We start from the raw sequence: 18,308 nt of genomic DNA, 5'->3' as shown, positions 1-18,308 counted from the left end.
CTTCTGAAATATCACTATACTATACTAAAATATGGTCATTTCAGGCAGAATGACCATCTCTGTACTTGTTTTCTTTTTTCTTTTTGTTGTTTGTGTGTGTATATTTTCTTTGTTAGATTCTGTGTTAGCTCACCCTTTCCAAACCTCCACACCAAAATCAACTCAAATCAGACACAAGCTCTCATAGAAGTACTGCTGCCTTGGAGTGTGATACAGGTGCTGTACAACGTGATGTATTATATTAGTCAAGACAGCAGTATGTCTCTGCAAGCTCTGGCGAGAAAGAACAATGGGAGCCTATGACGTGTGTAATGATGCATTAGAAAAGACAGTAGTAGCTTTTTACAGTGACAAAACTATCATTGGGTTTAGAGCTTTTTTGGGGCATTTTTGCCTTATCTAATAGTAAAGACCTACAACAAGTGTTTAGAGTGAGGGGAGCCTTCCTGCAACAAGGCCCCAAGGTTTGGACTTTTAAACTTTCCTACCAGCATATACAGTACTTCCCAGTCACACAGACGACTACACTTTGACAAAGTTAATTCTCACCCCTTCATCCCTGTGGTTTCAGAATAACACAGTTGTTCTATACTGTCCTCTAAATGACTGTTATTATGATTATGGTTGTTATTGAAGTACAGTATGATCACACCATTTTAAGTTCACTGTATGTGACATTTCCCTGAGCTGGCAGGCTGACTAGAGATACTTTTTTCAGTAGTTGCTAATGGTTTATTATTGGGACCTCATTTGATAAATTCATATTTGACATTGGCACATCAACACATTTAGAACGCAATCTGATTATCATATGTCTTATTTGCTAAAGGTCCCCACTACATCTAGCCTGGGAAAACCCTGACAAACTTCCGGCAAATTTGAGATTTGCTCTGCAAGTCAGTCTGGCCAAGAGCCCATTCAAGCCCATTTCCAATTTTTCCAAATTGAGGCACCAATCATAACCGTTGAGGTCGCTGCAATGCCACCCGGATCTTTAGTCTGATTGGTTGAAGGACTATCCAATTGCACCCAGAGGCATTTGAGCAGCGTCCGCTGGTGACGCCCCTTTGGAAATGTGCAGTGAGTGAAGCTTGCCCAGACCCACTCTCAGTTACAACTGAGAAGGGTCTGGTTTCAACACTACATCATGATAATAATAAAAAAAATGATTTTGTACTGTCTGCACCGTGTCACTTAATGCCCTATAATATCACATTGACCAGCAGAACATTGTAAGGTGCTCCCGGACTTTTTTAGGGGCTTACCAGCATGCTTTATGCTTTACAAAACTGAAATACAGAATGAGGAATCTAAACAAACATCACAGCATCACAGAATAGCACTTAAAGGTAACATGCAAGGAGAAGATTCAAAGTGTTTTGCATGCCATTATTCACGTTTTCCTCGCAGCATGTAAATGCTGGCAGGCCACCTGAAAGAAATGCTTATTCACTCTTTTTACTCTATTGAAACTATACTAATAAACTATCAAGGCCCAATTTACTTAGCTCTCTCTACAGTATGTCAGCTCATAGCCACTGTTCAAATCTAGTTTTCTGCCTCCCTGCCTTAACTCCCCCCCTTGCCTGAATGTAATTAAGCTGTTAATCTCCCATGTAATACTCTTTGTTTCACACCTATACTTAGCCAGATTTATTCCCTTTTTGTTACTGAAGCGGCACATAATTAATAGATATGATGTGCATGGAAGCTTGCAATTAAAATTAGCCTGTACCATAGTGTAGCTAACACACTTTTATTATCCGATTGTGGGAACCCCATCCTTTCAGGTCTGTGAACACACATCAGTGACACGGAATGTACTGTATGTACATCCTGAGGCTCAGTTTGTTTTAGTTGGAAGTGACAATTGCTAATTTTTGAAAAAAACTGTATGAAAAAAAAAAGAGTGCGTTCATAAAGGATCCCATTACTCATAGTAATAATAATGTTTAAGATAAAATGTATGCTGGTTGTGTCGTTGGTAAGTGATTGATTAGTAACTAGGTGTGTAAACTGTGAACCTAGACACAATGCTTTAGTTTCTGAAGTAAAATTGCCACGTTTTTATAATTGATGTGAAAGGCCCTCATAGCTGCTTTTATATGTAAAAAAACAACATTGAAAAAGGCCTGTTGACATGCACCTCCTGCTCTCTCACTTGATAGAACACACAAAAACACACAGTCACACACTGATGCTCTTTCACATGTGGTTTTAATAGCAGCAATTTTGTTCCAAGATGATGACAATAGAGCTTTGCAACACGCTGTATTAATTATGTGAGAAGGAAATCTTTCTCTCACACTTTCTTTAGCTCAATTAACAGCTTCTGCATATCACACACCTTGTGCCGTTACCACCGACGGTGTACTTATGTGTGCACTTGTGTATGTGTGTGTTTCCCTGCCATGCTTGTGTTTGTGTGTATTGGGCTGGGTACATGTGTGTGTTTACCCATGCCTGTCTGGTATGTATGTATGTATGTACGTGCGTTTGTGTGTTTGTCTATATTAGAGTCGTCAGCTGGAGTCAGAGACGGGGACGACGGAGGAGCACAGTCTGAACAAGGAGGCGAGGAAATGGGCAACCAGAGTGGCCAGAGAACACAAGAATATCATCCATTACAAGAGAGTAAGATGGGCACACGATCACATTCGTCTCGTCATTTTAGACAATACAAAACAATATGTTTAACACACATTCACACATTGTTACATTCAACTTATGTGTTTCTGTGTGGGGGTTTTTAGCGTCTGGAAGAGTGTGAGAACCATGGCTTGCCCCCCACAGAGCAGGGCAGACTAGATCTGGAGTTGAAGATAGAAGACACCAAAGAAAACATACGCAAAGCTGAGGTATGTGATCACATTGTGAACAGAGAGAATAAATGTTCCCTTTGCACAGTTGCCTCAGTGTTTGCATTTAAACTGGACCCTGTCTGTGTTAAGTTTGCATTTTCTTCCCTATGTTCTTATGGGTTTCGTCTGGGTGCTCCATTGAGAACGGATGGATAGATGTTTCCAATCTATCAGACAAAAAAAAAAAAAAGAAAAAAGAATGATTATTCTACAACAAACCTTAGTGTTAGTGGCCGGTCACACTAAACAGAGAATGGTGTGTTTAAGGGGAAAAAGGGGAGTGTGTGTTTTTTAAAATTTGTGGTACAGCTTGGCACAGAAGTAGTAAATGTTGCGTATCGACCTAGACTCACTTCCTGCCGTGACATCAATGCAGCATTAGTCTCGAAATCAAGTGCTCTGTTTCAGTGGCAACATACAATTCAATTCTGACTCATATTTCCTCTACCCAGTGTTTGGGCCGAGTGACTAATTATTTGATAAATACTTTAAATACAAACAATGGCAGTTAGCATTCGGTCTGCCGATCTGAACAGGAGATGTCAAATCATTCAAGTTATTCGACCATTGTTATCCACAAAGCCCAGTTATCCCCTGGTTTTGCTGCTTTCACACAGTTATGTCATCTCAGTTCACAGGTCTGATATCATTACATCTAGAGATCTGACCTATGAGAGACTACCTAACCCATTTGTTTTTAGATTTATTGTTCTTTTGGCTTTTTCTTCAATTCCTCTGTCTTTCCCCTCCTCTTCTGCCTCCTTTTCTTTCTCATCTTATGTTCACACTCCCTCTCTTGTCTTTCTACACCACTCAGCCTTTCCACTTGCAGAGATATCTATCATTTATGTATTGATTTTCACAGATTCAACCTGTCACAGTATGAATGAGGTCACTGCATCATCTGTCATCCCCATCAACTCCATTCTGTCTCTGTTCTCTATCCAAAGTCTCTTTTGGCTTTTCATCTCTGTTTTTCAATTTCACCACTTACTTCACTTTACTACACTGTTCATTCTTTCCCTAATGCTACCTCTTTGCCTCCATACTGCTTTCTGATCAGGCTTTTACATATCTGGCACCCTCTGCTGCCAGGTTTATAAAAAACATTTCATTTCTGATGTTACCTCTCTTCTCTTTCTCTTTTCTTTATCCCTTAAGGTGGTTTTGCACATTATTGGTATGTCATTTTACTGCTCTTATTGATATATATATATATATATATATATATATATATATATATACTACCTTTTGGTAGTATATATATATATATATATATATATATATACTACCTTTTGGTAGTTATTTAAGTTGATCTTACACTGCAAGAATATTTTAGCATGTGATCTCACTTTCTACAATATAATAGTAATACTCTTTTTATCACAAAGTGCAAACACACTACATTTTTCCTACCCAACCCTCTCTCTCTCTCTCTTCCTCTCTGTTTCTGTCTCTCTCTCTCTTCTGTCGCTCACACTGTCTGTCTGCTATTCTTTGCTCTTCCAGGCCAGCATTACGTTGAGTAAGGTGATGAATATTTTATGAGATCATTTGGTACACATGGCTTCAGCACAGAGCTCTTATCACAGAAATATAAAGGGAGTGAAAGCGGTACAAAAGACATTTTACAGGTTTGATTACATCCTTATCTGGATAGCGATTGCTTCATTCTTTCGTTTTTTAATGAAATCTTGTCACCATCATCCCATCAAACATGTTACAGTGGGCTTTTTTTCAAATATTTACAGTGAATTTGGGAATTAAAATATATTGTTCAAGCATCTGTACTCAGTGGAGAAATGCTCATTGGTGTTTCAGAAGCATTATGTCTGTAATGCCAGTAGGAAAGCCTCACTACCTGTCCTCATTAACTAATGATTCATAAATTGTCTATTTTGCTTGTGAAAACATCTGGCTTTGATGGCCAACTGAGTTTCAAAATCGTGTGTTTGTAGTCGATGCACTGGCTGTGCTTAAAATGTGACCGTGTACTGCATGTCAGTGGGGGGGAATCTGTGAGAAAGATACGATGTTTAGAGACAGTTTTATTTATAGGTTTTATTTATTGTCTTGTCCCACAAGTTGTTTTTTTTACCTCCATATTTTATTGAAAACACGATACAGGAAGCATAAATATCAACGCCTTGATTCATATAGAACTTTTAAAGGCTTGCAGACCTATTTATTAGCCATGGCTATTTTAAGAATATGTTTAAAAGCCAGCGAGCTTGTGGCCTTTATAGAGAAAACTAGACACATTAGTATGTTGGATTGAGTAGTGTTCATATAATTTTGGGGGAAGAGTAAGGTGGAATTTAAGTTCTTGTAATATGGTCACAAAAGACTAAAATTCAAATGTCTCCCCTGTTCTAAATGTACAAATTAGGGAAGGGAGCAAAAGACTAAAAGAAAGAAAACAGTGTTAAATGCTTTATGCCTTTAAACCTATCCTGCAGTGTTCTACAGTACACCCCCCAATCTTCAGAAGGATCCTCTTTTTCTCCACTCTGAATGGAATCAATAAACATCGAAAGAAACAGTAGACTTATGTATTCTGTGCTCTCTGATTTTTATGGCCTCTGGCTGAGTACTTGATAAAAGACTCTGGATACTAGAACTAGAGGCGGTGCATGTCTTTCCCTGAAATTACTAGAATAGCCATTACCCTCACCAAATTAATCAGCATGATGAAGTGATACATGCTATGATAAAAGTCAAGTGAATATTTTTCAGAACATAACATTTTATATATTCTTATATAAATTATATATAATGACTGTGTGCCCTAGGCTAGCTGTGTGTACTGTAGTGGCACTTTCCTTATTAATAGAGCATGCTTCAGAGATGGAGGGATAGATAGAGTAGAGTGATACACATTAAAATTTAAGGACCATCCAGAATTACCTTTAGTCAATACAGATTATTGTATTGTATTCTTCTCACAGACAAATCTATGCATTTACGCTTTCTACCTACTGGCAAATACAAAAATAGATATATTATCTTTTATATACACTATCTTGCATGTTTGTTTTTGTCTTTCCTCTCTTGTAGCATACTTTGAAATAAAGCAGACGTTCCATCTGAAATTCCCCTCATTGATATTAGATGATAATTTACCTCCTCTCTGCTATTTTCCTCTTTCTAAGGAGTTCTTAGAGGATGGGAGAGTGAGAGCAGTTGAGGAAAGAGGCTGTCTCCATACTAATGAGCTGTTGAAGGCTGTTCTCAAACTGGCTCCACCAGACAATCTGGCCTCATTAACACGTGGCATCAAAATGCTTCAGACAGAAGACGCGTCAAGACAGAGACAAGATTGTGCTTTCCAGCACAAGCATACAAAACTAAAAAGGATTGATAAATAGATTGGAAGTATCTACTCATATACTAGGCACACCTTTGGTAATTAGAGCATAGACACAATCATAAGGGCATGTTCAAGTGTAGCATACCTTTGGTTATTAAAACAGTGCACATATCATGTCGGTAGAAACACAAGACCAATTAGTTTCCTCAGTATGTAGCTTCTTAAAGTTTGTCATTTCAAATCTTCACTGTGTCATTGCTTTTCTCAGCAAGTTCAGCTGTTGTCATCTTCTGAGCTCTGCAGAATTCTTAATGTTTTATGTCTGCTTCCATGTGAGTCATTGTAAAAAGAAAAAAAAAAAGTAATATAAAAAAGGTGGTCCCATGATTTAGAATAGCTCTATATTAGTTATAGCCACACAGCTGAGTTTTCCTCCTGCAGTAGCTCGCTGCCTGTCTATCTCCATCTATATTTCCGTCTACCTTTCTGTCTGTTTTATTGATTAGAGCTGTTGGACTGTGTGTCTGTCTGAGGTTGTACAGTCTATCCACCAGCGATCGGTACTCACACCAATGGCGTCTTATTTTATTGACTTTAACTACTGCTGCACAGGTGGCTGAACATGTATTGGCAATTGTTTTAACTTTTCTGCCCTTAACTATGCTATGTTTATGGTCCAACAGCAACCTTTAGAATTTGTTGGGTGCTGCTAATGGAAAGAAAAAAATGGAGGCACTTAAGGGGCTCAGGTCTTATTGATCAAAGCCAGGAAGTCTGTCTTGATAGTGTGTTTCTGACTGCACGTCTCTGTGGGAGGGAGCTATTCGCTATCAATCTGCTCTGTCAGCATCGGTGAGAAAGGAAAGACATGGGTAATGAGAGAGGAAATTGATGAAAACCGTGATAGACAGCAGGAAAAAAGAGAGCGGATCAGAGATGAAAGAGCGTTGAGGAGGCGAGGCAGAATCAATGTCAATCTCAGGGGGTTCCTACTAGTGGTTATAGCCTGATCATATTGTCTCATTAGGAAATAACACCGCACATGTCCAGTGTTCACAGCTCATTAAAAGAACGTACAGCCATTTTTGATGATTTGCCATTTATGAGACTACACGGCACATTTTGGAGCGCAAATCCAATTCACATCCTCACTCTGTCACTGAACTGTGTGGCATGTAATGTAATACAGCTCAAAGGAAAATGAAGATTTGATTGCTACGAGGTTCAACTTAAAATTATTTAAAAAATTAATACTATGTGCATTGAGGTGTATCATGACTACAGACCAGAGATCATGGATTAACAACCAATTATATATGAGAAATAGCTCCCATCTCAGTGCTAACTGTATACAGTGATGTTTGCTATAAGTCATTATATTGTTACTGCCTTGTATTTGTTTTGTTTCAGCATCACGGCTAAAAACAGAAGGAGGTTGCCACTAACAACTGAATATAAAGCAGGGGGTGTGGCACTTTTGCAACCTGTAGACCAAATGTAGTCCAAGTAATAAAGCTGTCTGTGTGGTGTAAGCAGCCTGCTGGTAATCTTGACCCACAGTGAGACATTGCAGGCTTTTACCTCTAATTCAAATTGGAATGATTTTTTTTTTTGTTTGTACGACCGCTTATTTTCATAGCTGTGTCCATCATTCCTATCAATCATTATAACATTACTCAGCAGGCTAACTATAGTGATATGGGCTCACAGTTATTGTCACAGTGTCCAAAATTAGGCCAATCAGACATGATGTTTTTTAAGACTAATGAAGGTAAAACTGTTTAAGCCAGTGATATATTTAATGTTCCTAACATACCTAACACCTCTCTCTAAAGACAATAAAGTTAAAAGCTGAGGCTCGATTGGACCTTCTGCGGCAAGTGGGGGTTGCTGTGGACACCTGGCTGAAGAGCGCCATGAACCAGGTATGTTTTATATATAGTGTGTGTGTGTGTGTGTGTGTGTGTGTGTGTGTGTGTGTGTGTGTGTGTGTGTGTGTGTGTGTGTGTGTGCGCGCGCATGCAATATGTGTATAAATCCCCCTGCTCTCTCTGTGCATGGTATAGGTGATGGAGGAGCTGGAGAATGAACGTTGGGCCAACTACACTTCCCACGATCCCTCACTGTCGGTGAGACACCTCCCCTCGTATGTTGGTGTTTTCTCGCCAAGCCAGAAAACTTGTTCTGTTTTCACAAAAACAGAAAGGTTATTAATGAAATTTGAAAACATTGGAGGAATTAATGAACAACAGAACTGTTGACATAACATGAACCCTAATGTGACTACCAGTATGCCAACACATACTGTAAATAAATACAGTACATACATACATGAATTTTATCAGCAATTCTCAAAGTCGCAACAGTTTTTGACTTGGCTGGAAAGTGCAAATCTCACACCTACAAATCAGGAGTAGAAGAGTACCGTTTTACTACACAACATAATTCGTAGCTGATTTGTCGCATGTATGGTGCCTCTTTTACCCACTTCAAATGAACACCACCAGACCACTGAATTGTGTCAATGTATGTTAGTCATATATCTACCATCCTCTCATTTACTTCCCTAACTGTTTTCCTTCTTGTACTAGAAAAACGCAGTATTCTATTCAGCACATTTAAAAAATGTAATTTTGAACTCCAAGGCACTGACTCATAATCAAAGGCTTTTCAGTCTTTATTATTTCATTAGTAGTTAAAACAGCCCAACTAGAATAGTTCTCCTGACAAATCACTTCCTGAGTGATGTAAATTGCAAGATAATTGACCTTAGCCCTGCTGCCTAATCATCTGTGACGCCAGTTACAGCCTCTTAAAATGCCACACTTCCCCACTGCAATACTGAAGTAGTCCTCACACAACTGCCAGTTTTAATTTCATGACCATTTCATTTTTTTTTATCACCTCATTCAATTGTGAGCAAGTGTACATACTCAGGGAATCAGCAGTTCAGGAAAGGAGTCCACCTCCTGCCCTATAGAGCATTCCACTGCAAACAAATAGTTTGACATTATTGGAAATACACTTATTTGCTGTCTTGGTGACAGTTAAATGAGAAGATTGATACCACTCTAATACCTGGCTGTACGCTAAATATGTAGCTAAAGCTGAGAGCTGCTTAGCTTAGCACAAAGACTAGAAACAGGGGTAAACAGCTAGCCTGGCTCTGTACAAAGGTAAAAGAAAATCAGCTACCAGCACCTCTAAAGCTTACTAATGTTTTGTATGCAGTTAACCAACAAGATGTTATTTTATTTAGTGAGCTTTAGAGTTGATTGGGTTACCTTTGAACAGAATCAGGCTGGTTTCCCACTGCTTCCAGTCAACTTAATGTAGCTTTTAATTATATACAATCAATAATGCAGCCATATATGCTGTGTCCTCCGTGTGTGTGTGTGTGTGTGTGTGTGTGTGTGTGTGTGTGTGCGTGTGTGTGTGTGTGTGTGTGTGTGTGTGTGTAGATATTAAAGTGCATTTATGTTTGTGCATTTGTGTGTGTGCTATTTCTGGCTCTCCACTGGGTATATGTGAGGGGAGGAGAGTGTATGTACGTCGGACTAGGCGTGTAATCCCACACAGGACTTTGTGTCGGAGACACCAGTGTGTGTGTGTGTGTGTGTGTGTGTGTATGTGTGTCTGTGTGTCAGTGTGTGTCTGTCAATAAGACTAAACATAGTCGGTCTGCTGCATTGAAAGCACTTGACATTCTGCTCACATGATATTGCAGCTCGCAGCTAACACCAGAGAGAAAGACAGAGAGATAGAGTGAGAGAAAGTCTGGGGAATGAGGGCAATCTAGGAAGAAATAAATGGATAGAAGGAATGATGGTAGGAGTTGTGCAGTGAAGGAATGAGTGTTGGAGTGACAATTAGTGAAGGAGAAGAGAAGAAGGAGGGGGAGTTAGCTGAGAAAAAAAGAGGTGGTGTGATGATGAGGAGGTGAGGGGGAGAGGTGAGGAGGGAGTAGTGTCGGAGTGATAATGTTGAAGTAAAATTGGATGCAGAGGTGAGAGAGACGGGGGATTGTGAAAAACAGCATAGAGCATAGAAAAGCATACTGTAAGGCCGCAGTATACTGTAAATACAATATAATTGTACAGACAAAATGGTGACCGAAACAAAGAACTGTGTTTAGACATTTCCAAATACTCAATTATCTGCAAGTAGTTATGTAGCGATGTGTGAATTTTTGCATTTTATTTATGAGTCCTTGTTTTTAAAAGCTGTCAACTTTCCCTCGCCCTATGTATAAGATAAATCATTTGGAGACTAGACTTGCTGAAAACTCCTCCATCTGACATGGGTGTCATTAAAGGAACAGGCCAGGACGCACATTGAGTATTCAGGCATTAGACCAGCAGTTCAACAACCTTTGATTTTTTTTTGGAGTGTACTGGAGCCTTTAGAGACTCACAGTGGCGAAGAAAGAGGGATTGTAATAACAAGGTGCAACATGGGAAATGAAGAGAGAGATAAAGAAGGAGAGGAAAACAGTAGGTGGGAGTGTTAACAGCAGTTTGCTGATTTGGGAGAGGTCAAAAAGTGGCCGAACGTCCGAGGGAGAAGGAAGGATGGATGGACTGTGAATAATAATCTGCAGAGGAGAGCGAAGAAAAACAATAAGAGCAGGGAGCAGGCACTTCCCTCGACCCTTACTTCATTCCACTCAACTTTATTAATACGACTATGAAATACTGGAAGCCGTGAACCCTCAAGTCCCTCAGGCAGCCACTGCCTTCATTACAATATCACTTTCACAGTTATTACCTCCAGGAATCATAAAATAGTCCATTCATTGGTCTGCATCTTAGTTGTATTGGTACACACACTGAGATGTATTTTTGGTGATCTTTTTTGGGGTTTATTACTGACATACAGTACATGCTAGGCATTTTTCTTTAGGGATGAAATGGAATTGCCACTGAGGCTGTGCAGTGTACTTTCAAACCAATGCAGTAAAGTGGATAAGAGTAACGTAACACAACAAACGTATCAAGGACTTTTGATTAGAGTGTGTTCATTTTTTATTATATTATATATTTTTATTTTTATTAATTTTTTTATAAGGAAACTCCTTAGGACTACACCTGTAGGTTATTATTTCCCCAAGGATTCTTATGTCCAGGAGATTTACAAAACACACTGCAACTGTTTTGTTCTGTGTATGGGTGTAGAGTTTACTTTGTCAACAGAAATCTGATGACTACACACAATGACTTGGGAATGGATAAGCACACGCGCCCCCGCACGAACACACACACAACAAACACACACACACACACACACACACACACACACACACACACACACACACACACACACTATTGTTATGGCCAGGTCAACTCGCTGTGTGTGATGGATCTTTCTACCAGCTAGATCACATGGCCTTCATATAAGCCAGTGAAATTCTCATGGAACAAAAGGGGGAGGGGCTGCATCATATGAAACATTAGTCCCTACTCACCTGTCTCTAAAAGCTGTAGCACCCACACTGCGCAGGACAGAGAAACCCAGGCAGGAAGCAAAGGTAAGCATTGCTATAGATTAAATTGTGACACTAGCACAGAGAGAGAGTGCAAACACACAGGAAGAAGGGGAGAAGGTAACACGTGAAAGCCTTTGTTAAATGGACAGACCTTGTAATCGGTGAAGTGTAGTGGTGGAGCTGTAGATACAAGCCAGCACAGACAGAGATACTGCCAAGTCACCTAACTGGGCGTCACATCGGGACATGAGGAGTTAGAGTCAGAAGGTCGTGTAAAGGTGAGTTTTTTTATAATGCGTTGAACTGCATCTATCTAGCCAAACTTTAAAGATTTAAAGAGGTATTTTTAAGTATTTAGACAGGGTGTGTTCGTATTTGATCTGGAGTACAAGATACTTTTTTTCCCTCTGGATATTTGAAGGTGAATGGTGTTTTTTTTTTTTTTTTCGGCGCCATTCACCTGTTTGTTTAGTTATCAGAGGTTTTGACTTTATCTGGCTGATTTTGTGTGTTAAAGGGCACAGTGGATTTGGAGCGTGAGGAGGGAGAAGAGTGTGAAGAAAACATGGAGGTTTTTGACGACAGCAGCTCCAGTCCTTCCGGAACCCTCCGAAACTACCCGCTAACCTGCAAAGTCCTGTACTCATACAAGGTATAAACCAACACAGAGTTTTCCTCTGCGGTTAAATGTCCACACACCTACTGTACATCTATCAAATGTCTGCAGCTACCTGCTCACCACAACAGTTTCACACACAGGTGCATCCTATGTAGGGTTGGGTACCGAAACCCAGTTCCACTATGGAACCGGCTTCTATGCAACCGGTAGGAATCGGACCGGATTAGAATGCAAATTTCGGTTCCTCATTTTGGTTCCACTTAATGTGTAGACTGAAATATTTTCCCTCTGTCGCTCCGAAACAGACGTAAAAATATCACACTTTCTCTGTAGTCTACCGTTAGATAGCTACTGTAAATGTAGGCTACTTTTAAAATGCCATATTTTCCCTCTGGGCTCACCAAAATGGACGTAAAAGCATATTACGGCTACCATATCTATAAAAGAGCATTTCTTTGATGTCATTTTTCAGTTTTTCAAGAATCGGTTTAGGAATCGGAATCATTTTAAAAGTACCGGTTCAGCAACTTAAAAAAAAAAAACGATACACAACCATAATCCTATGACAAAGCAGAGTTGAATGTCAGTGTTGCATATATAGGAAGTAGGGCTGGGCGATATGGAGAAAATCAAATATCACGATATTTTTGACCAAATACCTCGATATCGATACCGCAACGATATTGTAGTGTTAACTATTGGTGCTTTCACAAAATATTTACACAATGAGACTTTTGATAAATAATCATCAGTGATGTGGATATAATGACTAAGTGGGTAAAGGCAAATAATAGAACAGTTACAACAGTCTGGTAAGTTCAGAAAATGGCATACCTTAATGCAGCCTTTAAAACCAGGAAAAGACAACACTTATGCCATATTACGATATTACGATATCCAAAATCTAAGACGATATCTAGTCTCATATCACGATATCGATATAATATCGATATATTGCCCAGCTCTAATAGGAAGTGTGAAATGCTGATGAATCTGCCATAAATAACCATTACCTTTTTTGAGCATTTTTTAAATGAATTATTAATGATGTCTTGACTTTAACTCTGTTGGTGTGCCTCTCCCGCAGGCCTCTCAGCCAGATGAGTTAACTATTGATGAACAGGAGATGTTGGAGGTCATTGAGGATGGAGACATGGAGGACTGGGTGAAGGTGCACAAATATACACATGTTGCGGTCACACAGATGTGCCTTAGTGTTACAGTTACAACAACAGAAGCATCATCTTATAAGCCCTGTGTGTTGCATCCTGTGCGTTTGCTCTGTTTGGTTTCACAGCCTTGTATGGTGTTCTTGGTGCTTAATTTTCTCCTGCCATGCATGTTGTTTACATGTTACCGTTGTACATTGTTTCATGTTTCATAGTTTGTGTGTGTGTGTTTTCCAGGCTCGCAATAAGACAGGTCACGTGGGCTATGTCCCAGAGAAATACCTGCAGTTTCCGACCTCCAACAGTCTGCTGAGCATGCTCCAGTCTCTGGCTACACTCGATGCTCGATCACACACCTCGTCCAATTCCACCGAGCCAGAGTTGCACTCCGGCTGCATCAATGGAGACACAAACAGTAAGTACACTGTAAACCTAATGATAGTAAATTATTCTTAAACTGCATGCCATGAGTTTCAGTGAACAAGCTAGTTCCAGTTGTACCAGTGTAAATGTATTGTTTTCTTCCCCTAATGAGATTATTGTGCGCCACTGATTAAGGCATTTTTCTCTTTACTGCTCCATTGGACTTTAAACGTAAACAGCACTCATTTTGCAAAGCAGTGTGTTATTAGAATAAGCAAGTGTGGGTTGTCTACCTTTCCGGATAAAACAAGTTAAAAGTATTTGTGTGGTTGCAATAATAAACAGAAATGTAAATGCAAAACCTAAAGGTTTCAGTAAAAACAGTTCTACGTCAGGTTCCACAAGCTTTGTCACTCCGGATTTTCTTTTCATCCATTTATATTTTGGCCATTGTTTTTTCACATAGACCATCAAATGAGATTTCTTGGCCACCGCCATTCCTGTGACTCACTGGAACAGAAACAAGAGCGAGACAGTTGTATAACATTGGTTATAAAGAGAACACAAGTGGTTGAAATTGCAGACCAGTTTAATAAAATGGGTGAGAGCTGAGCTTTATCACAAACATTAACTCTCTTTGTGCCCCCTCTCTTGTTTCTGCATCACTATTGGTCGCATCCACATACACACTTTGGGTGTTGATGGTTTACATTTATTTTTCTCATTTATTCTTCCTTCCTAACCTGCTTTCTTTGCAAGTTTCTTTTTTTCCTCCAACACTCTTTCGACTGTGTCTGCTCTACCTGAATACTTGGACCAGGCACATGGGAAAACTCTGACCTAATTATTAATTATTTCTGTCTTCTCTGAATCTCCCTCTCTCCAGCGGTGTGTACTTTTCTCTGTATGACAATGAGGGCCAGGCAGACAACCCCAAGTATAACCCCAAGTATAATTATTCCTTCTGTGTATTTTATTGCTCTCTCTCTCTCTCTCTTTGTCTTCCTTTCTCTCCGCAGTGATGTATGTCCGTGCACTTTATGATTATGACGGCCAGGCGGACGAGGAACTCTCCTTTTCCGAGGGAGCGGTGATCCGCCTGTTGAGCCGCGACACTCAGACGGACGATGGCTTCTGGGAGGGGGAGCTCAACGGACGGGTGGGCGTCTTCCCCTCCGTGCTGGTCGAAGATCTCACTGAGAATGGGGAGACCAGTGGAGGAGGGCTGGGTGACATACAGGTATGATGATGCATGCAGACGGAGACATACTTCCACTTAAGTAACCGCCGATATACAGCGCTTCACTCTTGGGGAGCTGGAAATTTGGTCTTATCAGTCTTTCCTCAGTGCAGAAATACGATATACCGTAAGCATATACCGTCGCCTAGTGTGCCACTTTCCCCTCTCTCCCTCTCTCTTCCTGGCTGTTGTCCAGTAGATCTATCAGTAGGGCAGAGTTCACAAACTTGATTCTTTCCTGCAGCACTCTGATAAAAACCCTGCACTGCAATCACAGAAAGAGGTCTTATCTGTGGCACAGAGTGCTGCCCTATTAGAGGTTCAGCAACAGGAAGGATACAGCCTCTCCCTTCCTAAAAGCCTGTAGACATAACACACACCACAACAACTCTTAGCGTCTTTTAAGTCATATGTGGGAAAGATTGGTAAAAAAAATTGGAATCTTCCTGGTTGCTGCCACGGACACAGTCAAGTTGTATGTAGTTGCAGGTCACACTTCAAACTAGTAAACCAGCAATATTTCTGTAAGGTATTCGTTACAGTATTCCTAGTGTTCCACCAAAGCTGCTATAACCAATATTTTTGCATTAACATACATACAAATACAAACATACAAACCCCCAAAGAATCATCACCCGACTCTGCAGTTCCCTTCAGCTCTATGGAGAGTTAAGCATCTTTAGATTTGTTGTTTTTGTTTAACAGCCTCAACTTAACTGTTTTGGTTCACTCTTACCACTCTCATAGTGTTAGTTTTGGGTGCGAACAGCAGAGAGTGAGCCAGATAATTCCCTCAGGAGTTGGTGGAGACCAAAATCAAGGCAAAAAAAAGAGTGAATATTGGACTTACAATCATCAGGTGGACATAAACACGACTCCAAATAGTGGACACACGTTAGCCATATTAACTTTATGAGATGATGAAATGACCATGTTGTGTTTATAGCTCCACCATCAGGCTAAGGTTCAACTGAAATGTTGGCCTCTAACTAATTCTTGAGGTCAAGATGAGTCTAATCGTAGTCTGGTCAGTTCAGTCAATTCATTTGTCATTAGATTTTTTTTTTTTTTTTAAAACACTTTACATACAATGGTGATCTGATCTTCACTGTATGTAAAAGAAGGTGTTGTTTTGATGTATTTATTGTGGCTATATTCCAAACTGTTGCACGGTAATTTAATGGAGTTGACGTCAGATAAGTGACGGTCCTTTTAGTACTATTGGCTTCATATAATTTGTGCTGTGATACAGAGCATTGGACTTATTTGTAGGATCACAGGTGATCAGCAAATTTCCAGTGATGTATTTCTCTATTTCTGTCCCTTTTTTCAAGATTTCTCCATCTCTGAAGTTGCCATGTTCTCTGCCACCTCTCCCGCTGTATGAACAACCTCCTATCAGCCCTTTCACCAGCCCCGAGACCTCCACCCCGCCTCCTCTCCCACGCTCACCCTCTACTGCACTCAACGGGGAGCACAAGCCTCCCCCACCCGCCTCGTCACACAAGGGACCGCTTCCCACCCACAGTAAGACACACACACACACACACACACACACACACACACACACACACACACACACACACAGAAAACGTTTGTGTGTAGTTGAATTTATTCAGAAGAAGTCAATGTGGCTTTTTACTGTGATTTTTTTTCTGTCGTACAAATCTCTTTCTCTCTCTCTCTCTCTCTCTCTCTCTCTCTTTCTCTCTCTCTCTCTATCTCTCTCTCTCTCTCTCTCTCTCTCTCTCTCTCTCTGTAGATCAAAGCTCTGGCAAGAGTCCTGTGTCTCCAGGATTTCCTCAGCCACTGCGATTCACCCCTGAAGGAGGCCCAGGCAAACTACGACCTGTTAGTATACAACGTATTCAAGAAGTGTGTTTTGTGTGTTTGTGGTTTTTTACTTTGCTGTCAATATTGTTCTTTGTCTTATGTGATAGTAAACTAAATATCTTTGGGTCCTGGACTGATGGTCAAACAGAAAGAGCAATTTGAAAAGCCACCTTGGGCTTTAGGAAATTGTAATTGATATTTGGTTCTGTTGTCTTACATTTTATAAGCCAAACAGATTAATCAATAAGATCGAATGGAAGTCATCGTTAGTTGCAGCCCTATATAACACAAAGTGTTGATTAAACTGCCTGTGAATTCCAATGTGTGATTTCCATTCAGACTAGTGTTTATTTATAAAAAAGTCTCTAAAGGTAGAGAATAAATATTCTTTACTTTTTTGGAGATAAACTATTTGTGTCCCACAGCAGGAAATTAACATTAAGCTGTTTGTCAAGTTATGAAAAGTAGGCCATCTCCATCTCCTCACTTTGCCTTTTTTCTTAAACTTACACGTATTATGTTTTCTTTCACCGCTGCAGGTGCGAGCTGCTCCTCCTCCACCCAAACAGCACCCCCGCCGACTGCAGGAGAAGAGCGACAAGACGGAGGAGGTGGAGATCACACTGGTGTGACATTCAGACAAGCTGCCATGCGGTTATAGAGCCAGAAAAAATAAAAACAGATGACAGACAGACACATCCTACAGGCTGGGGAACTGAACTGCTCTGAACTGAAGTCAGCTTAAACAAAGTGATGTGAAGTAAACTGAACTGTACCACGTCCAACGTCTCTCCCCATCTTCTCTCATCCTCAAGTTGAGGAGGAGAGCAAAGAGGGGGGGTCATGACAGAGTGTCCAGTTGAATAATCTCCATTTTAGCTTCCTAATGAAGTGCAGCAGTAGCCGCCCCTACATCCCTCCGCCCTCCCCCGTCCTTCCATTCTTGCCTTAAAACTTTACCTCATCGGGCAGCAAACCAGAGCACACTGAAGAGGAGGAAGAATGTTTAGACATGGGGAGTGATAGGGAAAGTTAGTGATGGGTTTGGCAAGTTTTCTTTCATTTTGTTACACTTCAAGATATTGTAAAGCAGTTTATCTCTGTACGTAAAGATCATTCTGCTGAGAAAAAACTCTTTTTTCACTCACTTGCTAACAAATAATAAAATGTGAAAACTTATGGAGCCCTGGAACTGACAAGTTGTAGTTGTAGTAATTCAAGAGTCATAGGACAAGTCAAAAATATAACTTAATACAAAATTATATTGTTAATAAAAAAGGATTGTAAAAGGAAATGTACAGTATTACACTTATATATATTATATTTAATCCTTATTTTCCCCATGCAACATTTGTTTTTCCTCAAATTGTCCTTATGCATAAAAATTGAATTGAAAAATTGCTTATATTTTAAGCAAAGGAGAGGACT

At 40.1% G+C, this 18,308-nt stretch overlaps 1 protein-coding gene across 3 annotated transcripts in view; it reads left to right on the top strand.

The window, feature by feature from the left end:
- The window catches only part of fchsd2 (FCH and double SH3 domains 2), a 65,777-nt gene that overhangs the window by 45,097 nt on the left and 2,372 nt on the right, over positions 1 to 18,308 (top strand). Inside the window, exons 11-21 of one of the 3 annotated variants that reach the window (XM_078246318.1) lie at positions 2,518 to 2,634; positions 2,754 to 2,858; positions 8,007 to 8,096; positions 8,238 to 8,300; positions 12,174 to 12,308; positions 13,363 to 13,446; positions 13,682 to 13,859; positions 14,827 to 15,047; positions 16,382 to 16,574; positions 16,810 to 16,922; positions 17,420 to 18,308. The exon at positions 17,420 to 18,308 is cut by the window's right edge and continues 2,372 nt beyond it. In XM_078246318.1, coding sequence (XP_078102444.1) covers positions 2,518 to 2,634; positions 2,754 to 2,858; positions 8,007 to 8,096; positions 8,238 to 8,300; positions 12,174 to 12,308; positions 13,363 to 13,446; positions 13,682 to 13,859; positions 14,827 to 15,047; positions 16,382 to 16,574; positions 16,810 to 16,922; positions 17,420 to 17,512 — 1,392 coding nt within the window. In that variant the 3' untranslated portion in view covers positions 17,513 to 18,308. Of the gene's footprint in view, positions 1 to 2,517; positions 2,635 to 2,753; positions 2,859 to 8,006; positions 8,097 to 8,237; positions 8,301 to 12,173; positions 12,309 to 13,362; positions 13,447 to 13,681; positions 13,860 to 14,273; positions 14,510 to 14,826; positions 15,048 to 16,381; positions 16,575 to 16,809; positions 16,923 to 17,419 lie in introns of those variants that run through there. The other 2 variants (XM_078246320.1, XM_078246321.1) reach the window with 2 other exon arrangements.

The sequence above is a fragment of the Sander vitreus genome, chromosome 3 (assembly GCF_031162955.1).
Source record: "Sander vitreus isolate 19-12246 chromosome 3, sanVit1, whole genome shotgun sequence".
Classification (NCBI taxonomy): Eukaryota; Metazoa; Chordata; class Actinopteri; order Perciformes; family Percidae; genus Sander; species Sander vitreus.
Note: the sequence above shows the minus strand (reverse complement) of the source record. Positions and strands in the feature narration are given on the sequence as shown.